Raw genomic sequence first — 26,460 nt, forward strand, 5'->3', positions numbered from 1 at the left:
ATTGGTTGAGAAGATAATGATTGGGGTGAGCAGCCAACTGCAGCTCAGAGTGCATCTTCTCTTCTTTGAGAGGTGGAATAAGACATTTCTGTAAGGCCTCCATGTTCCACTAAAAACACAGTTTTAGCTGAAGTTGACCCAGCCTTTTATGGGTGACTCAGGCTAAGGCTCACTAACACAAGCAGCTCAAACTGCAAAAGATGAAGGTGAGCAGCAAAGGAATGATGATAAGCACCTGGGGAAAGTTCAGAGTATAAGATCTTCCCTGGTATGTCTGCACTCAGAAAGAAGCCTATTTCTAACTCACCTGTAGCACTACAGTACAAATATAAACTAAGTATTAAAGTAAGCTTGTTGGGAAAAAAAACAAACAACATAACAAAAGCACAGTCACGGACTTCTTTCAATATTTCCTGTGTTAAAACATTGAAAGAAAAAGGTAAAAAGGTATTTCTTAAAACAAAAGTCCTACTTGATGGATGTGTGAAGTAAACATGAATAGGTAATTTCAAGGCAGCAATGCTACCAATAAATAGTGCCTGCTCCAAATATTGACTCAAGTGTCGGTTCTTTGAGACACTCCATGATCTGTGTGATCTAGCAAAGTCTTGAAAACTAAATGTTGAGGGGATAGAAATCAGAGATCATCAGGCCATCAATATCACCACAGCCAGAAACTCCAACCAAAAGTCACCCAGGCTTTTATGCTGAGTTTATGAACCCCATTTTGTTGTATCACCAATATAGAATTTCTAAGCAACAATTTGAAAAGTAATACAGAAATAATGAAATTGAACTCTTTTTACTTAAAGAAGAAATACATATGAAATTTTTTTCTCCAGAACTACTTAGTCACAAACCTACCATCCTCTTGTATGGCAGGGTACTGCACTTCCTTAGCTCTCACATATTTACTGTGCTTCCCCCTACGCTGTTGTCTCCCTCATTAGCCTACAGATTTATTTTCCATTCTATACTTCAGTGTCTCCTTTCTCTATACAATTAACTCCAGAAACTGTTAACTCTCACATTCTGCCAATCATATCCAATCTATTATTCCTAAAAACCCAAATATATTAAGGATATGTCACAGAAAAAGGTGTATCAAAGAAATGGGTAAAAGGGAAGGAGAAGCATTTCACTTAAACTGGGACAAGACAGCTGGAGATTCAATTTCCTACAAAATGACCTTAATCAAAAGCTTGGGATTTCTAGCATAACTAAATTAGCTATTTTCAGTAAAGCCCGTAAGGATTACATCTAAGACATTTCAGTAACTGATCGAATATGCCACTTCTAAAATATTTATTAAGCATTTGCATAACATATGATATGGCTTTAATTTCAAATTTATTAAAAACACATACAGAGTCATTTCATACAAAAAACATACCCACAACTATGAGAAATAAGAGCTTACTATGCTTTCCAGTGGAAAAGCAGAAAGTTTCCCATGATTTGTTTTCTTTTAGGCAAGGAAGGAAAGTAATCTAATTCATCTAACCTAAAGAAACAGTATTACAGCAAACGCCACTTCTACCAATGTTGTTGCCTCACCGAAAAATATTTGTCATTTTCCACTCACTCTACTTCCCTCTTAAATTAGTTACTATCTGCTTAATCTCAGCTGAGATCTCCATATTTCACCTATTGCAAAGATGAATTTTGGGTATAAACACAGCTCTCAGAGGCAAGGCAATCACTGCTGCAGGGTAACAGGAAAAATGTCTCTACATGATTGCAATCATTTGCCTTTCACCACTTACTCAGAGCAAAGCAGCAAAAAAGTTCAGGTCATTTCCTGACTGGCACAGCAAGTTATAGCAAGATACACATTCTATTAATTTTTAATTGCATTGCTTGCAGACCGAAAGCCCAAAAGGGGAGTGTTTCTTTTTAAAGCGTAAAGAAGGGCACTGAAACTGCTTACCTCACTCAGCTCTGCAGGGGAGTCATTTCCATATTTCATAGCAACTCCAGAATTCATGATTAGACTTCTCAGGGCTTGACGATTTCGGCAGATTTCAATGCTTCAAAGCTTTGTTCAACTGGTTCAATACTTTCTCCTCCAAAATTTTTCCATCTGACACATTTTGCTCTAGACAGCCATTTTTACTCCACACTGAGAGTTTAAGTTAATGATGCAAGATTTTCTAAAAGAGCAAACTGGTTTTGACTTCACAGACAATCCATTGCTGTGAGAGACTTGTTAATACTGTGGAGTGCTCAGAGAATTCAGAGAAGAAACTGCTTACCAGGACCTCAGGGCTGTCTTAGTCCATCTCCAAGGCGTGCTTCATCTCTGCTGTCTGTTTTATTCTGCTCTTTTCCACAACTCTGTTGAAGGGCATCTCCCAATGCCGTTGAACATACTCAGAAAAATTTGATGAGCTTCACACAAGTCCACAGAGAAATTAAAAAGAAGGGAGCGCTGCTACTGTCTTCAGTGTTCACAGAGGGAGAAAGGAAAAGAGAAGAAAGCTCCCCTAACCGAGAGAAACCAGTGTTGCACTTCACGCTAAAGTTTCCCCTGCCAGTGAGCCTGGAGTTTAAGTGGTTTATGATCAAACACAGCTGTCTTGCTGCTGGCTAAAGGGTGCATGGAAGGGGCGGTACCAAAAGGAGAGTGGAAGTGGGAGGGAGAGAGCTACAGAGAGTTCATTTTGGAACTACAGGCATCTCTTCAGCTTTCTGCATACTAATTACTATACAGAAAACTATAGAGCTAAGTAACAGGAAATACCATCTGGATAACAATAAATTGGATTCCTATTTCCCTATTCCTGTCTGCAATTAAGTAAGGAAAACTGGGGTTGTAACGATTTCAAAGGGTCACAGTAAGCCTGAAAGCACCATTAGAACACTGCAGATTTTACATAACAGACTGACATTTTACAAAAGGTTCAGGAGATGCTACTAGAAGGGGAGAAAAAAGCATTTGCTTTCAATATTCAACTACAAATCTAGAAAAATCCTTAACAAGCTGGATTTGTGGACATGCTGCAACCATTGCAAGAACTGATGATATCCTCTCCCCTTTCTTCCATCCCCAAAAACACAGGGGCAGCCCCACATACTATGTGATGCTGGATTATGATGTACTTTTGGAATTAGAAGTAGGAAATACCCTACTGTGCAGCTGAAATTTATCTTATCATATTAATACAATGTATTATTAAAGTGTCAAATTAGTTAAGAAAAAAACCCCTAATATAAGAAACAGAAATAAATGCTGCACAAGCTGTGGCACAGTTCTTGCACCCTGGTAAAAAAATCTGCATGAGAAACAATGCACTCCAAATGCAGCATTTTGAAAATTATATTGTGATTATTTCTTTCTCCTCTATTAATCACAGATTAGTATCAGCATGCAGACACAGGAATAATTCATCCCAATGACAATACAGAAAGTGCCTTAAGAAGCAAGATAAACACACGGATATTGCTCTATGATAGTACAAAGCGGTAGCACTTTCTGGGTCCCTGTCATTCCTCCATGCCCAGCATCAGGAACTGCAACACTCCTCTGGAGGGTAATGGGAAAGCCATAGTCTCTTTACAAGACGTTTTACTTTCATCCTCCAGGTCTCCAGTTTGCTTTAGCTAGTCTGCATCCTGGGGTTTCCCTTGCTCTTTACATGCCCACCTTGCATCGCCTCCATTCTTCATTATTTTCCTCGTTGAGTCCCTGTCCCACCTTCACATTTAATTCTGTCTCTACGTTCAGTGCTTCTGTGTATACTCCTCTACTCATCTGCTTTGTTTCCAACATGTTTCCAGTTATGGCCCCTCAAATCCCAGCAACGGGCTGCACTGCTCTCTGCTGGTAGATGGGTGGTGATGCTGGGACAAACTGTACTGTTCCCCTCCAGTGGGTAGGAATCCAGGAAGATGCAGACTCCTCCAGACTACAGACTGAAGTATGGAACAGCATATCCACAGCACTGAATGTGATTAACAGGTTTTTATGCCCAGAAACAAGTGACAGTATAGTCACTTAGTTCACTTTTCACAGATGAGGAAAAACCCCCACAACTTCAGTTCAAAAATTCCTGCAGCCAATAAAATAAATTTAAAATGTTTTATCTTTTCAAAATTATGCCTTCACAAACGAGGGTGAGAGTTTTTTGGTTTTTTGCATCACTACCCCTATCAACTTTATTTTCCCCTTTATAATCTGCTCTGCTCTGATCTTTGTCCAATTCTGTCACATATATCACAAGTTCACCAACTGCAGGATAAGCCTCAGAATTACTAAGAATGAAGTTCTAAGGTTTCCCTTTTCTAAAGGAAAGTCCAGTCCATATTAATTATGGCTTCAATACACTGCATTTCCCATACTATATCCCTATACTGCCAAATACTTCCCAGCCAATTGTGAACAGGCATTCAGAAATTAAAAGTTATGACTTGTTTTCTTCACTTGCCATTTTTTGTCTGTTTCTGGCAGATCAGGACATTTCAGCCATCCTACAGACCAGACAGAGCACATGGTACCACAGATGCATCCCAAGCATAGATTGTGCAGGACACTTTGGGATCTGAACTAGATCCACTGTAAACACATATGGTGTACAGGATTTTTTCTGCCTTTTTTCTACTCTATACAGTAACATGGTAGAAAGAGACAGAGAGACTGACTGAAAAACGACAGCAGAATTCACAGCTTCAGATGTGTGTAAGAACATGGAAGATACATGCAGGTACTTTCAGAACAAAGTTTATTTAAAATTTAAAAATTAATTGTAATCCATGTGCAAATGAATGAAATGGTTAAACCAAACTCTGATGAAAAATGATTTTACTTTAACCTCAGCTGACTCCCATTCAAATCTGCATGCTTGCACTGAGTGGTACAGGATTACATATTTCTCAGTTGGAAAGCATCAACTGTTAACTAACCGATAAAGACTGGCAATGCTGTTTCAGAATCCTTATAAACTACTGAGGAGGGCTAGCTAAGACTAAATGTAATAATTCTTCTAAAATAGGTACTAATATATCACATTTTTAAAACAGTAGCATCAAGAACATAGTCTGAGCACCTGAAGATGTAGAACTTGTTCTTCTGTGAAATGTCATTATCATCTAGCATTTCTCCAAGTCCAACTGAATGAAAATGTTACATCACAAAATTAAATTCCCAGACAGACTTGACCAGCTGTCTGCAGGCTGTTTCACCAGTTTCAAATACATGTAAGTGACCTAATACAATAGCAGGGTACTAAGAATTTTGTTGAAGCCAAAGTATATTTTCCCATTGGCTTGTGCCAAGGGCAGATTTCAAAGCAAACAAAGGAAAACCTCAAGTATGCCAATTTTGCATTGCCAGGAAATGAACAGACCACCCTGTGACCCAGTGAGAGAGGTGCCTTTTGGACTCAGTCCTTCTGTTTTGTCTGGCAGTGTACAGTTCGTTCTCTCTCTCCCTGCCTCAGCTCCTTGCCTAGGACAGCAATGCTTCCTTGCTCTCAGCCTTTTTCCTGCCTTCTCTTTTAGCCTCCATAGGCAGGGAGGGGGTTGATCTTGGTATGGGAAGAGGAATCTCTTAACCTACAGATGTACATTTCCTAGTCCAGGATGACATGGTCTCAGTGGATGCCTCAGTGTGTCCTATGGTACACACAAAAAAGGGGTAACAAGCAGCTGGACAAACCTTTCTGTCACAGAGGCTTTCAGGAACAACATCCACCAAACGCTTTCAGTTAAGATAGTGATACTGGCCTGGGCTTCCACTCCCTCCCAGTGCATTCTGATCCATTACTGCCTTTTTTACCTCTAAAGCACTTATGATGCACATACTGCTTGTAGATAAGCACATTTGCACTGATTCTTCCCAAGATAATTTCAGAATTATGCAGCAACAACCATTAGTGTTGCCAGTTTGCTGATTGTTGATTTAATACTCTTATGGCCACTCAATTCCATTTGTTTACTCTTATCAAACTGTAGTGAAAGAAACATTGGCGCGTGTCCAAGAATCACCGTGGGTTTTTACTTTTTTGATTGTATCTGAATAATCATTTAGTAAGATTTGCTCTATCACCTGATGTCAAAGGATTCTTTCAGGACAAGACACAACTCTGTCGCCCTCCTCACCTTACTTTTGAAACTGCCACAGAATATGGAAAACATTAGCAGTTATTTAGTAGTTATTTTACAAGGTTTCTCCCTCATAATATGTCTCAATAATTACAACAGTCTATTTACTTAGAGTTATTGGAGCAGGTGTGACACTAGGCACACATGAATATTCCTTCCTTGATTTAACAGCCACAGAGTGAAAACTACAGCATAAAAGCAATTATCTATTAAATACGTATGTGTCATATATTCTTCATCATAATGTGCGCCATTTTCGGAGCAGCAGTTTCACTCTGCATGCAACATGCACGATTAGCTGATCACAATTCCAGGATGCATGAAATAAGCCCTTCTTGGTTGGTTCTGGTTAATTAGCTCTGTAATTGAAAAGCAACTAATTGAAGTCCACTGAGCATTTAGTTTCTGCTTGTTTGTTTCAATATCATCTCTGTAGTTAAAACATCACCCTGCACAATCCAATACACAAACAAATTACATCTTTAAGTACTGCAAATCTACTACAAACAGTTTGAGTACAATTTTATTTTCTTCTCATTCTTGCACAAGATACACTGGTGTAGTACCAAAGTCTAAATTTCCATGGACAAAATAGTAGCACTCAGAAGGTTAACATGAGGGCTAAACTTGGAAGCAGAAATTCAATACAGTAGTTGGATAATGTTTCCAGAAAAATCTTTATTCAATAGCACTAATGCACTATGATTTAAAAGGGAAAGGCTGAAAGGGATGGCAGGTTCATGATACAAACTGTTCTCATGAATGCTAGTGAAGGTTATGCACCTAGGTTGAGAGAAAAAAAATCCAACCTATCTGAAAGAATTGCAAGTAATCTTACACTGAAAAATTAAGCACTCTCTTGGAAGAAAATAGAAGCAAAATTTTCTTCTTTCCTTCAATCAAACCATCTTGATTAGTCTGAAACAGATAACATGTCTAGAATAATACAATTTCCAAACAGCACTTTAATCAGCTACTCTCACCTATTCACCCTTCCTCAACTACTTAATCCACTTAAAAAGTTGTATCCTTGACCCAAGCAGTCTCCCTGGGAGTTCACATTTGATCCTTCTTTCCATCTTCCAGTATTTCAAGCCATGAAGCCACTCACCAACCTGACAAACAGACACTTTCATTTCCTATCACTTCATCCAAACCTATCACATTCATTTTGATTCCCTCTGACTCAACAGAGCCTCAGCACCAGATGAGGACAGGAAAAGGATGAGGGCGTCAATGTGTGCCTGTTATTCATGTTGGAGACTTGCCTGTGAGGACAAAGGGAGACAACAGCCACTTCTATGCTCTCTTCATGTTGCAGCCCCCTAATTATCATCACTGTTTATTTGCTCCTTGCTTAAAAACATCAGCAAGGCCATTCTGTAAACTACAATTCATGCCATCAGACTTCTGCTTAGCTTCCCTTCACAGTCCAGCATTCCCTCAGTTCAGTCGTACATTCCTCCATTTATTAACCACAAGGTAAATTCGTTCATTTCAATTCCAGTCCCTACAGTCTTGGTAGCCAACTTATATTCCCTCATATTTATCAGTTGTGAACTGAATCTCCTTCAAAAATTGTCACTTATACAAGAAAGATTTGCCGGGACTCCTCTGCTAAATTTCCCCTATTTTTCCCAATCTCTAATAGTGAGGTTTCCTCATCTACATTCTTCCCTTACTCCTACACTCGTTGTTTTGTGTCTTATCCTTCATACACTCTCATTTCCAGTTCCTGTCCCCACTGCATAGTCATGACTGTGCCTCTGCAAACATTCAGCTCTTGAAGTGCAGCTCTTGAACTCTACCAAGACATCTGTGTGTGGTCAGTCTATAATTATTTTCCCTAATTGTAAGATTTCTCTCCACTGTGACTTCCATTACCACTGGCACAATGAACACACAACTCCCTAACCTGGAGTGTCCTGGCACTGAACCTGGGATCAGTGACCATGTGAATTCCCATGGTGACACAAGGATCCCATTTCCTCATCTGTGGACAAGATCTCCTCTGAATGCTTAACAGATGAACTGTTGGATTGTTTCTGTCTATATGTGTGTGTATATATATGTATATATGTATACATATGTGTGTATATATATATATATATGTATATATATGTATATATGTATACATATGTGTGTATATATATATATACACGTAGACAGAAATGAGATATATATACATACATACATATATACACTTATTTGTGCATATAGAGCATGTGACATTTGTATATATGCTATACACAAAGTATACCCATATATTTATATATACATATACACACATTCATACGTTACACACACTTTTCTATACAAATGTATATATATACATACATATGTATATATAAGTATTTGAAGGTTTCAATCCACTGAAATGTTCCATTTGAAACATCTTAAGTCAGATGAATTCTGGCAAATGGAAGGCAAGTATCTGACAGACTTGAAGATCTACAAGACTTTAGCAGGCCTGAACATTTAAATAACAAGAACATCAACTTCACTGAGCATTTATGGGGTTTGGGCAGCTTTCATTTTGGTAGATATTATAACTAAAATTACTTCAACAATGACATGAGCTGAAATAATATATTGAAAAATTTTGTGAAATCAAACCCCCTGGTTTTCAGCCAGATCTATTTTACTATCAAAAAAATTTATGATTGTTGTAACTGAATTCCTACAGCCCTAATCTAGATTTCATTAATTTGATATATTTCTTGGCTACATAGTTTGGTGGCTGCTTATGAAGATCAGCAAGTTAGTCTACAGATCACTTCCCAACTCTCTAACTATTTACTATTCAGTAGATACTAGTTCTTCTTCATTTCTCTAAAGATCTGGTATTTGTAGGGTTTTTTTCCTCTCCTTGGATTGCAAAACATAAAATCCAAACTCTCTATTCTAACCCTGCATCTGGTCTATAAAATTCATTTTTCCCCTTCTAACTGCTTTGTCATATACCTTTTAAATCTCTCCAGTGACATTTTTCCTATACATCTTCCTACATTTAAGCTTCTCATCATAATCTTCAAGATTGCTTTACCTCTGCCTCACCGATACTTCAGCTTTCATACCTGTCAGTTCCCTTTTACATTTTGAGGGACAGTGAACAACCCTGCTTCAGCATTTATCATCTCTGACTTTCTTATATGGTTTGTTTGGTTCTACAACCCAAAACATTTTTCTCAAGTCACTTACTCTTACTTCAGATTCATGAAACATAATCACAGAACTAAAATCTTCTCTATTTTCAGGCCTCTTCTGGATAGTCCCATACTTCATTAAGTTAAGAAATTACTTGCTCAATATTTCTACAGTTTACTCTCAGATAATGGTCTATCAAGCAACTAAACCAAATAAAATAAACAAACCCATGTCCAAGAAAAAAAGAATCTTGTTTGTTCTGCCTTCACAATTCAGAATCCTAGCACAGGATACTTCATCATTATAAAAAAACATCTGGCACCCATGTAGTTTCCACAGAAACAAAGACTTTGCCCTCCTTTTCTATAATGCATATCAGACAATCAATAGTTATGTAAAAATTAGATTCAAGCAATAATATGCATTTACAATCTCTTTAAAAATTCACAGGGTAGAAAAATTCAATGCCTTTTTCTCCAGTCATTTTCCTAAAATTATAGTTTCGAGCAGGTAAACTAATACAAAACTCAGTGTAGGAAATTACAGACGACTATTTAGCTTAGAGGCACAAACCTCACTTGGGTACGTCAGTGGGGTTCTTGTTTCACTATGAACTCTTCAAAGAACGGACACTGTCCTTCCTGAAGCACAAAGTTTGCTTTGCTTCCTAGCAGGATGAAAAGTGGAGTTTACCAATACACTGCAGCAGAGCTACTATCATAAACTGTCTCCCAGCTGAGAAATGACAATGCGGTTTTCTAGCCCAAAATGAAGCAATCATGCAGGAAACAGTTCTTTTTCACAAAAAGCAGAAACATTAAGTACATGACATGTGCAGAAGTACCCAGCTCCCATTTTCTCTGCATTAGAACCAAAACAGTTCCTCAAAAGAGCTCTGCTGACAACCATACAGTCATTTTAAAAACCACCACAACACAAAGAGGAACGGGGTGTTTGAACAGTCACAGCATCCTGTGCTGCCTCAGGTCAACTCTGCCAGGCCTGAGAGCAGCAGAGAAACAATTCCAAAGAACTGGAGCCCCTTGATAATTTAACCATGGCACTGACACGGGAACCCTGCTTTTCCTGACTTGGTTGGCAGGATAACAGTTGCATAATCCATTATAACTAACCTAGCACTGAACTGCAAAAGCACTTGGGGTCCATTTTCAACTCTGCACTGTAGCTAAGATTTTTATTTCATTATCAAAATTCCTGTATTTCATGAAATCAAAACATAAGGGTGTAGTGTGTGTATAATGAATGGAGGAATAACTCGTCTTTTTAATAAATGAGGATTCATAGAAGCTCAGCATTGCCAGCTTCAACTATGTCAAGTCAGCAATTCGCACTCAAGAGAACAGGCAGAACAGCCGGTAAGAAAGAAGACCCTGTGACAAAAGCTACATATTTCTGGCACACCAGAATCCATGAGGTTAATGTTGCTTCAACTTACTAATCCTGGCCCTCAGACTCAAATTGCCAATGCCAAGTGAGAGAATAATATTAATACTATATTCTGTACAGCTGTGTGCAGTGGTGTGGGCTAAATGTACCAGGTGAATTATTCTTCATTTCAGACAACTGGAAAAAAAAAAAAGTTTGGGAAAGTAAAAACACCTGAATATCTGCAAAAACATCTGAACACCTGCACTGGAGCCAGAGCTCCCTTAATTACAACAAACAAAATGGGATACTAAGGGCAGTTTCTAAGCAATGAAGAGGGAAGTTGCAACTTGCAACTAAGTTAAATTAGACGTTTTGAAACTTTGAATGTAAGACCTTCAAAGTACCTCCTTACACACACTTGTTAAGACCCCCTTTCCTATAGTACCCGACTGCCACATGACAGTTCACATCATCCAATTACAAACACAGAATTAGGTCAAAACCCATCACTCCATGCACTTCAACTTGTCATATGCTTGTCATATGTCACGTAAAAGATCCAGTTAAAAGCCTCAGTCAAAAAGATCTATTAACAGGCTGCCTGAACAAATGTGACCTGTGCTGACACCCATCAGACTGTGCTGTGATCATCTCCAGATGGAAATAGTAACAGAATTTAAAAAAAAAAAAATAATTTGCCATTTGCTCACCTCTATGTCTGTCATAATATAGTAAATTCGAAAGACTGAAAAATTATATTTCATATAAAATAGATGAGTCCTAGCAGACCTAATCCACAGTTCATTTTAAGAGAAAAATTAATAACTGAGCATTGTTTTAGAAGGCTATGGGAGCCAGGTCTGTATAAACAAAAGGCATAATTCTATTAGAGTTGATGCCTGCTTCAGACAAACAAGGTCCATTACAATGCTGGCTTGAGATCAAAGACAAGGAGTAAACAGCTTCCCACATCCTCAAACATAAGAAATCCCTGTCAGACAAAATTGCTTTTCTGCCTGCTTTCTGACAAGCCAAACCTCCTGAATCTATATTCCAATAATCAGTTCTTGCTTTAATGGAATGCTTGTATTTTATTTTTAGCCTTGTAGAATGGAAACTATACCTAGTTTGGAAGTACATGCACAAGAGGCAAGGTTATCTTGGGCACAAAGCTTTTATAGTGGGCTCAATTGCCCACACCACTCCAATCTTCAACTTTAGGCCTTTTTCTCTACTAGGGTTCCAACTGAAGGCATGATTAGGCTACATTTTTATTGTAATATTTGTTATTGGGGCCCATTTCCCTCTCTATAAGAGAAGGGGTAGGGCATCTGAAAGAGCAGAGCTTCCTAAACCAAGGAACAAATAATTTAAAAACAGTCTAGATTTGGAGAGAGGGGGAGAAGAAAATGGGACAGACTTTGCTAGAAAAGGACATACTAATATTAGTGAGTTCTAAAACCATAAAAGCTTCAGAAATTAAATGAGAAATTTTACAGTAGATTCTAATTAACAAGGACACCAAACCAAAGTAGTCTACAAAACAATCATGGAATTACCTTTCACAATACAGTTCTGTCTTCAGACTTCCTTGATACTTTTCCTTAAAAGGTCATTTCCTAAAAGAAATACCTGTGTGATTTCCATAGAACTCACATTTAATTTACATCTGATGCCTATAAATTAGCAACAGAGAAAATGGTTCATATTTAGAATAGCTGTAAGAGCATGCCTAGACTGCCACAAATCTCTAGGAATTTTTCTCCCATCCCCTGCAAAAGTAGTTTGCTTTCTTTCGCAACTAGACAATCCTTCCTGTCGATTTTAAAATCTACATTTACTTGGTTAGTTAAAATGAGCCAAAAATGTAGGTTAAAAAAATCACAGTACACATATGAAGTGTACAACTTTTTGAGAGAGTGAGCGGTATGGCATTTTTAAGCAGTATAATTTTTCCTATCTACACACACTAATATTACTGTGACTTTTGCCAACTAAAAACTTATCTACATAAGATGAACAACCAGCTATCCTTTATCAGTGGATAATTGAATCATTTGAGACTTTGTAAGGAAAGGGTTTTGGTTACATAGGCACATGCTCTACTAGTCACACAGCAAAGAACACTAGCTAGCTGTCTAACAGTCAAGCTAGAAGGTAAGGTGGGAAGTAGCAGAATAATTGACACATTATTTGGATAAAGAGATTAAACTCAGCACTTTGAATTTGATCACAGAATGTCATGTGTGAATATACACCACATACCAAGCACCTCTGAGATACTCTCCTGCTAAAGTACTAACTACATTTTATTAAGGCACTACAAGAAATTATTATATGCTCAATAACATGACAGAGGTATGGAATTTACATGTAAATCACTAAATTTACATTTACATGCACCTCAGAGCACACAAATGCTTATTGTGACTCAGGATGAAACGGCCTATTAATACTGTTTCAAGCAGTTATCCAGAACCAGCTGCATTTCAGTCTGACATAAATGTAAACACAATGATAATAGTAAGTGTGTTCTTTTGTACAAAAAAGCTATTAATATAAATAGGCCACAGCAAATTAGGTTTGTCTGATTAAGGAGCAGATCAAGGTGGGAAGGGAAAAGCCACCTGTCCCTGAAAAATGCAATAGTGACTTTTAGAACTATTGCTCACTATAAACTATACCAACTAAAAAGAGTAGCCTTCTCAAAACAGTGGTTCTGTCTGTCATAACTTGCAGCTCAATGCTCTTCAGCAGGAAAAATCAGCAATGCAAATATTCACTGAGTCTGACTTATGAAGAGGTTTTGCAGTAAGAATATCTATTTTCAGATAACATGATGCTTCCTGAGATTAAGACATTAAGTTCGCATTTGCAAGCAATAACGTTGAGAATCTAATGCTAATACAACTACATGTTGACTTGTAACGCATATTTCCAGTTCAACTTAGTATTTTACAAACTTTCGGGTTGTGTACTCAACAGAGGTGATATTTGCATTTGGCACAGAGAGTCCATAGTCAGAACTAAATCTGGTTTAGTTGCCTTAATTCTGCTCTATGTAAAGCACATCCTTTCACACAGATGCATGAACAAACAGTCTATTCTCAAGCCCAGTGAAGTCTTTAGGACCTCTAGATGAGGTACAAACATGCGCAAATCAGACAGGAATAGCTGAAGAAGAGCATATACCAGAGCAGTTTCAAGAAAATGTATTAAGAATATTTTTGTATTAGCTTTCTATTTTTTTCTCAGAATCACAGAATATGCCAAGTTAGAAGGGACCCACAAGGATCATCAAGTCCAGCTCATGGCCCTGCACAGGACCATCCCCAAGAGTCAGACCACGTGCCTGAGTTATCATCCAAATGCTTCTTTAACTCTCTCAGGCTTGGTGCCCTGACCACTTCTCTGGGGAATCTGTTCCAGTGTCCAACTACACTCTGAGGAAAGAACCTCTGTCCACCATCCAACCTAAACCTCCCCTGACACAACTTCAGGCCATTCCTCAAGTCCTGTCACTGGTCACCACAGAGAAGAGTCTGTCCCCTCTCTTCCCCCCATGAGGAAGTTGTTCTTGATGGAGACATTCCAAAACCAGTTCCTCTTGAGAGGAGAAGTGCAGATTTGGCAGGTGGAGCAATCTGCACCAATGCCCTCTAACCTAGACACATCCATCTTGCATTGACAGCCCTGCACGGGATAAACCAGGATTATGCCCACTTTGTTGCTGGTCAGACCAACGAGATGCACCAGGAAGTAATGCAGGCAACTCTGTAAATAAGCCCTTCTCTCTGACTAAGAACAACCACATCTGTGGCTGCTTTGAGGCAGAAACAACAACACAACCTTTTAAGCTGTGGTCATAATGAAATTCTACCACTCAGTTCTCAAAAATACAGCTGTACCCTTCCACTATGCAAGTCAACTATATTCTCATCAAATCTTTCTAAATGTTTCCAACTAAAAAAGCTCTGGCAATGACGGTGCAGTCAAAGAGAGGTTCTTTGGAAGGAAAAATCAGAGATTAAAGGATCCTGGATCCCTTCAGACCAGGGACTAGATAGCTAAAAAACCCCGGGTATCAACATGGGGTCACATTTTAAAATGTAAATTCTTGGTGCAGAGACTTTCTCAGTAAACCAGAGATATTTCCAGCTAAAAGAACAGAGGTCTGAGATAATATAAACATGGCAAATGAAACAGACCCAATGGGTTCTGTTTATGTAAATGTAGCTACTTGTGACAACAAATAAACTCATCTTAAAACAACACTGAATTTAGGCAACAGAAACCAACATTAAGCACAGATGTATGCATTACCATTTATATGTACACCTTCCACTAAAAAAAAAATCAAGTCTATTTTAACCACATGCAATGAGAATAAGAAAAGGGAATTAAACCTATCTAAATCTTATTGCTTCCGCTTATTAAACTTCACTGGAATTCTAATGTGAAATATGCTTGCCATGTTGAGACAGTGACTGTGCAATGTTTTCAGAGAACAGCAGTATTTCAACTCCTAGAAAAGAATACTATCCCTCCTTATGGCACTGTAGGGTACAAACCAAGATCCCGTGGTTATCTGGGAAGTGAACAGATCTGACTTGGCACAGATCAGCTGTTTCACTACAGTTGTATGACTCTCCACATTCGTGATCCTTGTCCAACTTTGAAGATTCAAGTACATACAAAAAGCAACAATCCAAACATCCACATGTACAAAGAAATCCTTTGAAATACTTGAATTCTTTTCTGTTCATGAAGAAGATTTTAATTATTTACAATTTCCCAAGACACACACACACACACAGATTCCTATTGGCACAAATAGGTACATCATCAGTAAGTGGTGACACGTCATATTAAAGCTTAATACTTTTTTCATAAATACTGGTACCAAGAGGAAGAGCTATAAAGAGGAATGTGTTCTATAGAGACTACAGAATAAATTATTCTAGTAAACCAAAAGCTGAATCTGAACATGTATTAATAAACCAAAACATATAAAGATGATGCGAGATGGACAGATAAAAATACAAGCAATGAGTATAAATGGCTAAATTTAAAACAGCACTTTAAAAAAAATTGATGAGGAATATTATGTATTATGAGGAGTATTATGTTGTGATAAAACTCTGTAAAGCTCTATGTTGACAGGATTTAAAAAACGCATTTAAAAAAAAAAAGCATTTAAAAAAATCCTTATATAAAAGCTAGGCAAAGTGACAGTGGACTGATGTTCATTTAGCTTTTGCAAATGGAAAACCTATTAAGGGCAGATGGAGACCCACTGTCTTGACTGAGGAATATAATCTATGCTGTAGAAGTACATAATCACCACAACAATGTCTTTAGCTTGACTGCACAGTTTAAAATCCAAAGAAGGTTAAAAGAAGGTGGCCAGAAAGAAATGCAGGACATTAAGTAACAAGAACTCACACTTGATTAATTAACTGAATTCAGCCTATAAAAATGGGAAAGATGAGATCTGTCATTTCTGAGAATGAATGCAAGGGAGTAGCTTTGCTTCTTATTATGGCAAATGCAGGTTGGTAAAACAACCTTAGAAAGAGACAGAGAAGGAAGTACCTATATTAAAATCTCAGCTATTTGAAGGTTGTGTTTATCTCATTAAAGAGTCTAAATTTAGACTGCAGTAAGCATGCCCCATAGTATTAAAAATTGTGGAAAGATGAATAAATGTAAATACTGAAACTCAAAGTAAATAATTCTCTCCATTTTCTCCTGTTCCTTTCTCTCTCCATTTTAATAAAACCCAAGCAAAAATTTACATATGACCCATGACATCAATGCTCAGCAGGAGTCAAATGAAGATGTTATTGTATTCATCTACATATAAATCAGAGACTGCTGATTCTACTATGGTTTCAAAAAGCATAGAAGGAATACTTTAAAGTAGAAGTATAACAAATGCTGGTTAAAACAAATATCAGGCATCTTTCATGATAGTAAGCATAGAAGGAATTTAGAGATGGGAACAAAAAGAAAGCCAAAAAACCTGGGGATCTTTATTTCTTATGAGCCTTCATCATTTTTATTTTTAAGATTCCTACATGTCACAGCAACGTAGTAGCCATCACGCTGTGCATTCTTGAGTAATTCTGCACACCTGGGTCTTATATCATCATTTCTGAACCATCATCATCCACCTATTAGCAGATGATGTTTCTTGCCTTGCTGATGAGAACTTTTAACACACTGTCAATTTTCTTAAATTCTTTTCTCCCTTGGTTAATTTTTAATGTCTGTATATTTTTACTCTGTGTATGGAAACTTAAGGTCCTATATTAGTTCATGTTCAGGAACTTAAATAAAACTAAGAATGCTTTTTGAAATATTTTCAGGATATTTTCCATCATTTTCTTTTCAAATAATGTGGCTTAAAGACATTGATTTTCCTCTGTTGTCAGCAATCATTTCCATCCAGGATGTTGGACTAAATGACCTCCTGAGGTTCTCTTACAGCTTGAATTATCCTATGATACCATGAACTAGGAGTCTATTTCATCAACGTGAAGCATGCCAATGAAGAGTCATTTTTAAAATTAGAAATTTTTCACTTTCATTTTAGTATCTTTCATTTCTCCACTTAAACTCCCATGCAACATAAGTTGAAAACATGCAACAAAATGGGTGGCATTTTATAAGAAGCCTGGGCTAAAATTAAAACACAAACTTGATACCAATACACTGATGGGAAAGCAAAAAATAATGCCTTACTCCTTCAACAGTGTCATCCAAAACATAGCCCCATACTAGCCACCATGAAGAAAATTCACCCTGTCCAAGCCAAAAACAGCAGAAACAGTTATGTGCTTTTTAAAATGAAGAATAGCACTTGCCTGTAGAAATAAAAAAGCACATTGCTAGCACACCAAAGGTTTAAAACAATTACCAAACGATTTAGTGGGCAGTAATGAAATAACCTGGGATGAATTTTGCTGCACAACACCTCTGAACAATCTGACACTATACTTAAAATTAATTGGTAGGAAGTTTTTAGACACAAATCTTCTTCTGTTAAAATTGTATAAATTAGGAACTTCAGTTTGGCCCCTCACAAATTCCTACCTTTTTTGATGCAACTCAGTTATACAAGCTTTGGAAATATTGTGCACCTACTAAGTGCTAAAATCACACTAGTTTTCTGGTAAATAAAAGGGAACAACAGTGCAGTACTGTTTCCATGAGGGCTCAAATGCTCTAAGGCTGGGATTAATATGCTTCTTTGGAAAAAACAATTCTACAAAACTTAAAAGCAAAGGGCAAATGCACTTACAGTGTTGGCAAGTTCTAAGTAGCTTCCTCCAACAGAGTTGCTAAAATTTGAGGCCTGAGCTAGAAGTCTTTGCAGAGCAGCCTGTTGAGTCACATTGCTTCCACCATACTCCAACACCTTTTGTAGTGTAAAATGACTATGGAGGTCCGGACTCTGAAGGTCTCTTGCTCCTGAATCATATTCCCAGCTTTCTCTGGCTCCTGATAAGGCACCTAAAACGCAGAAATGGAAAAACATTCTAGTATGGACTGTGCATAAAGAACACACAGAATCACAGAATATCTCAAGTAGGAAGGGACCTGTAAGGATCATCAACTCCCTGCTCCTCAGAGGACTACCTAAAACTAAACCACATGACTAAGATCATCATCCAGATGCTCCTTGAATTCTCCCAGGCTTGGTGCCGTGACCACTTCCCTAGGGAGTCTGTTCCAATGACTGACCACCACCTCAGTGAGGAACTTTTCCCTAACATCGAATCTGAACTTCCCCTGACACAGGTTCGTTCCCTTTTCTCGTGTCCTGCCACTTGTCACCAGAGAGATGAGATGAGCACCTCCCCAGTCACTGCCCTCTCTGAGGAAGCTGTACACTGTTAAGGCGTCACACTCAGCCTTCTCTTCTCCAAGCTGAACAAACCCAGTGACCTTAGCTGCTCCTTCTAAGACATGCCCTTGAGATCTCTCACCATCTTAGTGTCTCTCCTCTGGACACATTCCTCTAGTTTGATGCCCTTTTTTTGCTGAGAAGATACACTGTTAACACATGAATAACCCTACTTGTTATTTCAGAAATTAAAAAAGCAAACAGGTCCACCACCATTATTGCCTATCTTGCACATGCCGACAATGTCAGAAAAAAAAAGAAATTAAGATTTCCAATACACAGATGATGTACTAAATTACAAGATCCAGAAGGAAAAGTAAAAGCATTTGCCTATGTTATTTAGTACAGTGCAAAATCAGTGTAATTTACAACAGCGAAGGACCATTGAATGAGTATGTTACTATGTCAGATTGAAAAGCAGCACTGATCAAAGAGCAAAAGAGGAAAAACATAATTTGCCTGGTTTTGTTCACCGAATACCAACACACTAAGTGAATCTTTTAGCTGTATAGTTCATCACTTTTTATGTTAGCATTGCCTTTCTTATTAACTCAGGATTGCTTGTTTCAATTCAAGTTTCAGACACATCAATCACAAGGTGTTTGATTATAAATTGATGCCATAATATGATCATGTAGCTAATGACAGACAATGAATGCTACAAGAAACTTTCTGTATCATGAAGCTGTAGGGTTGCTGTTTCTGCACGTATAATCCTTCCAATTCCCTACAGCCATGGATGGGTTTAAACCATAAAACAAATAGAAGGAAATTTTCTTATTTTGTCAATTATTATTTCATCCCTGGGTGCTTCTGATTCCCATAAAACAGTCCTTTTAAAATCTTGTTACGTTTTAGATTCAACCACTTCCTATGGCAAAATATTCCACAGTAGGCTATTTAATAACGCTGGGCAGTACTGTAAATTTTCATATATAACATAATGAAGATTAAAAACAAATAAGTGACTTGTTCAAGCATACACTCTAAGTTAATAGAAAAGTCAGAACAGAATCCAGAGCTACAGACTAGATCAAAACTCTAAATCAAACATGCAATCATCAAACCATGAGCAGTTATCTGTAATGCCATCCTATTATTTTGAAAGCTTTTCCCTTTTAGGAGCTAGTTTTCTCTCTCAAATATTACCCAGCATCCTAAGTGCTTACTAATCAGTGGTTATTATTTATTCACTACATTACAGGGAGAAACAATAAACTATATAATGAACTATTAGGAGAGCGTCTCCTCCTCACCAAGGAAGTTGAAGATGCAAAAATGCAAACAGAAAACTAGCTAGAAGGGAAGCAAGGCAGCAACTGATCTACTGCTTCAGGTCAACACCCTAACACCCTGTAAAGCTGTTATGCATGAAAAACCAACTTCGGTTTCCCTGCCTTACTGTAAGGCAAATACACTAGTCCTGAAACATGTAATTAGAAAATAACACACAACAAAAAATAATTACATTTTATACTAACATAATTACCATGATTCCTTACCACAAGTACCAGTAGCAATTAAAGATTAATTAAATTACTTTTACACCAAGAGCATGCACCACTGTACTGCATCTAGCTACATGCTGCAGAATCTCCAAGCAGACTTGAGCTGAGATGTTGGTACCAGCAGTATTTTACACAGTGAGAAGTGTACTATGACTGTGCACAACCTTAGGTATGTCTGCCCTCGGGTGGCTACAGCAGAGCAAAAAGCTCAGCAGCCCACAGAGCTGAAGCAACAGAAACGTCTCAGGCATCCACAGGAGGCAGAGGATCAGTTCCATCACTTTCAGGCTTGACAAGAACATGGGAAACAATTCTGTCTGGGCAAGCATAGCCTCAGAATTAAGAGAGGTGGTTATATCATATAGATATCTCTCTATTCACAGAGCTAAACATGGCACATATTTCAACAGAGTACATGCACCACATATCTATTACTGAAAAAACTGTTCTGCAAAAGAGCTTTCACATTTACACAATTAACAACCACTTCGTTGAAGACCCAAGTGGCTCTCATAGATTGTGCCATCTGCCATCAGATTAGAAGCACTTAAAACACTCAGCTGGCACAGAAGTCACCTGTCAGTCACAGTGGATCAGGAAAGACTGGGTTTTTATTACTGTATTGTGACCATCTTTAACCCAAGTTTTCTTAAAAGTTCATCTCTTTACCCCTAATTTAAAACATACATACTAAAAAAGGAAGGAGAGGTGACTTTTACAAAGGAAGGCATTTCCAGTACTTTATTTTGGGCTTAAGCATAATCCCTAAATTTGCCCACTGTGTTCCCAACAAATTCCAAAACTCTGGCTGCTAAGATGCTGTCCTGGATCACACACCTTTCAAGTCTCAGCTTTGCAGGGAAACTCTGGAATTGTCAGAACTGAGATTTCACTTGTAACTGAAAATTCAGTCAGGAATGAACAAACAACTCTTGTATCTTGCTGTGATTAGCATACAATTCTTGCCTTTACAATAGTAAACAGAAATAAGCCATAAGTGGATATAATAGCACACAGCTGATAGCTGATAACTAGGAACCTAAAGCTAATAAATCTGTGTTCAAGATTAGACTTTACAGAACTACACATTTTTCTCTGTTCATCTGCACTTCTGTGAATAGTATGAAACTTAAAATTTCTGTATTAAGTGAAACAAAATTATTACTATCACTATTAAAAAGAAAGAAAGAAACAAAAAAATTTCCCTTGTTTCAGCCAAGTAATATAAGACTATATAATTGTTTTCAAACTATGTAAGTAACATTTCAATTCCAAATTAAGAAAGTTAAATCAATCCCTTCTGGACTGAATGGATACACTGGACTTCTGTAAATGTGCAGTATAAAGGCTTCTGATTCTACACAAGCTTCTATAAAACTAGTCCTTTAGTGACTTCCTAGTATTACCAGCACTTGACTATCTTGATTGTAACTGATAATGGGTGAAATTCATGTTATAGCAAGTATTCAGTACCTAACAGGAACTTTTATTTCTATCCTTTTGTAGAGTAGATCAGTACAGCATTTAAGTATATGTGGGTCCACTAGTTGCAATCAAATCAATCACAGTAGGACAATCTAAATCTTGTCTGAAACATTTACTCAAAGAATTTTTCCTTCTGCAGGTTTTCCTGTTATAGAACCATAGAATGGTTTGGGTTGGAAGGGACTTCAAAGACAGTAGGCAGAGACACCTTCCACTAGACCAGGTTGCTCAAAGCCCCATCCAGATGGCCTTAAATACTTCCAGGGATGGAACATGCACAACTTCTCTGGGCAACCTGTTCATATAGTTAGCTTGAGCTCTTACTTATTTACTCGAAATTATTTAAATTTTGACATATCATAGCACATTTAAGAAAAACAAATGACAGTTTAGTTTGATGCCATATAAAAGATTCTATAATCACAAATAAAATTTCAGTTTGTGAACTGTACCAAAGCAACTGCAATAAATTCCCTTGACAAATGTCACTATGAACAGTGTACCTTGCCCACCTGCACAGAGACTTCTTCCTAGCTTAATCTTCCTTTACCACCTGCAAAGCTCTCAGGAACAGCAGAGGTCTGTGTTCTAGTACTGGTGTCACGCTATGATACTGATCTGAAAGAAAATGGCATTTCATCTTGTCTACCAACAGTTAACCTTCTGCCTAGAAGCCTTGTACTCTGCAACAGAGAAAAATATGCCTACCATAAATACAAGACTACACGCACTGCCAGGTTTTTCTTTTGTTTGATAAAGGTTAACTTTACCAGGCTATGCTGATGTACCAAGCATTACGTGATTTCTTCACTGCTCACAGAATAGAAAAGATAAACCACCAGGATGGTAGGGTGTTGAAGATGTACTAGCTGCTGAAAGGTCTGGGATATCGGGAAAAGTGAGGTACTGTAAAATTAGCCCTGCAGCAAATGAGCAGACTTAAATGAGTCTGACTTGTGAATGGCAAACATGAAGACACCTGACAACATTAGGGCACAACCAGCTAGGTCACAGAGCTTTATCCCACTCAATGAGGAGAGTCCTAGCAGAGATCCAGTCTGATCTCTGTTCTCCATAAGGTATCCATGACATTTAGTTACTTGAGCTTATTTGCATTATCTCACCAGAAGAATGGCTGTTTCTCAGCATTCCTTTGCTAATTTTTCATTCAACAGCTAAATTGTGACAACCTATCAAAAAGAGTTGGAATTTTGAATGCTTACTCTATTATTCAAGGAAGGTAACAGGGAGGTTTGTGAAAAGCACTAACTACTAACTAAAGCTTCCTACTAACTTCAGTAATAATGGTTTTGGAGATAAATGCACTGAATGAAGGGGATAATGGACAAAATGAACAAAGAATGGCCATTTTGCACTTGCTAGTCAGCTGAGTAAGGCCTCAAACAGTAGGTCTATCTATAAAAAAATGGGGGTGGGGCAGGAAGCAAACAAGAATTGAGACTAAATCCTTGGATATTTGGACAATTCAAGTCCTGTAAGCTGCTGCAAACATTAAAAATACCAAATGCACTTTAAAGAAAAGGCAGAAGTTGAAGAGAGCTGTGGTTGCTCAAGCAACCTACGAAGTACAATAAATCAAAACAGCTGGAAAGAAGTTATGCTCCACAGAGGGATCTGCTTTTATACTAAGCCAACCTGACTATAGAAGGGAAAATTATCACATTTGGAGCTTATGTCAACTATTTTCATTGTTTTCTCCAAAACACTCCCATAGAGAAATCAGACCAAAGGCTCCGGCTTCACTGTACATGGCTATTAGCTGGCAGCCTGACAGCTAGAGTAACTCATTTAACAGCAATCATGCTTTAAAGCCTGTTTATTATTTTGCATCAGGTAATAAAACAATATGAATGATGGCACAGCAACAGAGTGATGATGATGTAACAATAACTGATCCTCACACGTACCTGTGGGTGAGAATGTTTATTAAATACAGAAAGCTGTCTGTTAAACATCCATTACAATTTCTAGGAGAATTCAGAATAAATCAGCTTTTCTTTATTTGGACGGGAAAAAAGAGTTTGCAGATGCATATTTTTAAAATGGATTTCAACTCAGTATTCAGTCCTAGAGAAAGTTTTCATCAGAACTTTTTGCAACACTTGTCCAGTGACCTAGAAGGAAATAATTGCTATGGGAGAAGCACTAATGTGAAATGAGGAATCTCTATGGGATCAGTATCTAGGTATTCTTCCTCCCACCATACCCTTATCTGGCTTGATGAACACTGCATAGAAGATACAATGTTAGGCTATGTTATTTCAGTCCTTTCTTGTTAGGTTTGGAAGTGACGATAACAAGCTCCAAGAGAAGTAAACCATAGCTATACCTCACCCTGACTAAGGCAACTTACTCATAGGAGAAATCTGTTTTATAAAATTAGATCTAAGAGGAAGACTGAACCACATCAATCATTTCTGCTCTAAAAGAATTCTGTCAACTCACACTTCATCTCCCCTCTGCCCCTGAACTGCAAGTTGTAACATTTCTATTTTCTACTCGTATGTTCATTGAAATCATCACAGAAGCTCAACTGGCTTTCAGGTTCACTGAGGTATTCTCAACATTGGTACATTCAGGATTCAGGAATTCTGGAATATTGTGCTGCCTGACACTATGGGGTATAATTATAGCATAAATTTGAGAAGTACTTAAACATACCTTTAGAGAAATTAGAACAGACTGAAGCATAACCAGCACTTTTACTTACCAGAGTAATGCTAACATATCGGTGGTTTTTAGGTTTTTGGGTTTTAATTTTTTACACTCCATAATATATTTTTCAAAGCAGATTTTTACCAAGTATAAAAACTATGTAAAATCTTGAGAAAAATAAATTTAATGCGTACAGGAAAATTAGGACAGAGAAAAGAATAAGCTTGCCAAGAACAAAACCATGAAATAGACAATCAGTCGGAGTTTATAGCATTGACTCATAAAGTCTTAAGAAAGTAAAACATTCAGTGATATATCTAATTAAAGTTTCTTTTGTTATGATTTCCCAGTTATGCAACCCAGCTTTGTAGAGGAAGAAGCTGAGTTTGTAAAAACAGTAGTCCAAATAGTATATAATAACAAATGTTTGGAGAATTTTAATTAATAGACGTTCTTCAAATTTATTTCAACTACTGTAGAAATGCATGTGTTTCCTGTGCATATCATGGTTTCAGTACTTGCCAGCAAACTGGCATTAGCCATATAGGAAATAATGACACACAAAACAAAATAAAAGCACACCATCCATGACACCTTTATACACCTGTCTTTGAATCTGAAATGATTTAATGTTATTGCTGAGACATAACAATCATTTCCTCTATTCAGAATGACTTCTCAACAGTCTAGAAACCAAGGTCTCCTAGAACCCAGTGCTGTTTCAGCACCAAACTAAATTTTGCCAGAACACTGCTGGTTGATGACTTCATTGTAGTCTGGAACTCAATCTAATATTTCATTTGAAGTTTATAGTAAGGGAAAAAAACCATCCTTCCTTTTCCCCTGAAAATTAACAATCTCTAGTAAAAAGGGGTGTATATGGTAACAGGAAAAAGAGCACATAAAACCTGAAGTCAAACAGAATCTAGATGACTTTCTAACATACCTTTCAAGCACAAACAGTACACTGTACTTTTGAAAAAAAGTTGGCTTTTTTTTGGCAATTTGCAAGCGAACAATCAGCTTCCTCCCCAGTTATCATCCACTTAAGACAATCTCAGTTTGGATCTGACTTCAATACACATGTACCAAAGCAAACAAACAAAACATTCTGAGTCTGTTGACTGTCACTGTCATTTTGCTGATGTTTCATGAACCATAGTATGTCAGAGCTACACTGGTGATATTAGAAGCAGGCAGGTGAAGAGTACATCCCCAAGAGTCAGCAGAGGCTAAGCAAAAATGCACTGAGAGACAACATTTGTTGTACAAAAGCTAAAGCCTAGGATGTATGACAGTGCTCATCTCGAGCCGAACAAAGCATATCCTCTATGAAATCCCAGCTACAGCCTTTTGGTTTCTCAACTTTATCAGAATTCATGTAGAAATCATAAGCTGAGACTTAACTGAGGAACTGATGCTGTAATCCAGCTCCGCACCATATAGCAAACACAAACCATAGCTCTGTGTCTTTCACCACTGGAGCTGACTAAGAAGCACGAACAGAAACAAGCCTGAGCTGCAGCGCTCCATAGAGCTGTGTGGTCTAAAGCCAAAATCTGGGCTAACAATTCTATTGACTCTTGGTAGCAGCAGCTATCAAGGGCAGCTTCCTGCATTTTCCCTGTAGGCATGCTCTGCCCACTGGACTGTCTGTCTTCCCCCTTCCCTCCCAATGTTTTAAGCTATTTGGTAATTTCAAGGACATTTGGTAGTGGTGTCAAAGTGTCGAATAGACTAAATTCCTGTAATTTCTACGGAAGGCACAGAGATGACAGACTCTGTTAGTGCTCCTGCTGAGAATGATAATGCAACGCAATGCTCAACCTTGACTAGACACACTAGATCAAAAAAAGAGAAAAGAGAAAAAAACACGCACATACGTGGAAGGAGGTGATCAGGAAACTTCTGCAAAGCAAAAAGAGTTTGTTTCCTATACAACAAAAAGGGAAGCTGTGCTATTCCCAGCTGCAGGACATGAAGAATGGTAAAGACTTTCACATGTTCGTGCAGACTCAGCACAGTCTCAGTTCTGTAAGACAGTAGTAGAGGAAGGGAGGCCATGCATATGTGAGCAAGTGCAACTATCTCTAGTTCAAAGTTCCTGGACTGAAATTTAATATGGAAGCATCTGTCAACAGAGGGGTTCAGAGACAGATTGCACACGACCAATTTGATCTGCAAAATGTCCGCTTTATTTATTTAAGCTGCCCTTTTTATACTTTTTCTACACCCCGGTGT

The 26,460-nt window shown here is 37.8% G+C and overlaps 1 protein-coding gene across 4 annotated transcripts in view; it reads right to left on the bottom strand.

Moving 5' to 3' along the window:
* Nucleotides 1-26,460, bottom strand: part of MCC (MCC regulator of WNT signaling pathway) — a 189,837-nt gene that overhangs the window by 137,553 nt on the left and 25,824 nt on the right. For 2 of the 4 annotated variants that reach the window (XM_018072900.2, XM_018072901.2), the window contains exon 3: nt 17,945-18,156. In XM_018072900.2, coding sequence (XP_017928389.1) covers nt 17,945-18,156 — 212 coding nt within the window. Of the gene's footprint in view, nt 1-1,930; nt 2,547-17,944; nt 18,157-26,460 lie in introns of those variants that run through there. The other 2 variants (XM_008921437.3, XM_018072902.2) reach the window with 1 other exon arrangement.

Source organism: Manacus vitellinus, unplaced genomic scaffold (genome assembly GCF_001715985.3).
Source record: "Manacus vitellinus isolate BGI_N305 unplaced genomic scaffold, ASM171598v3 scaffold_23_pilon, whole genome shotgun sequence".
Taxonomy (NCBI): Eukaryota; Metazoa; Chordata; class Aves; order Passeriformes; family Pipridae; genus Manacus; species Manacus vitellinus.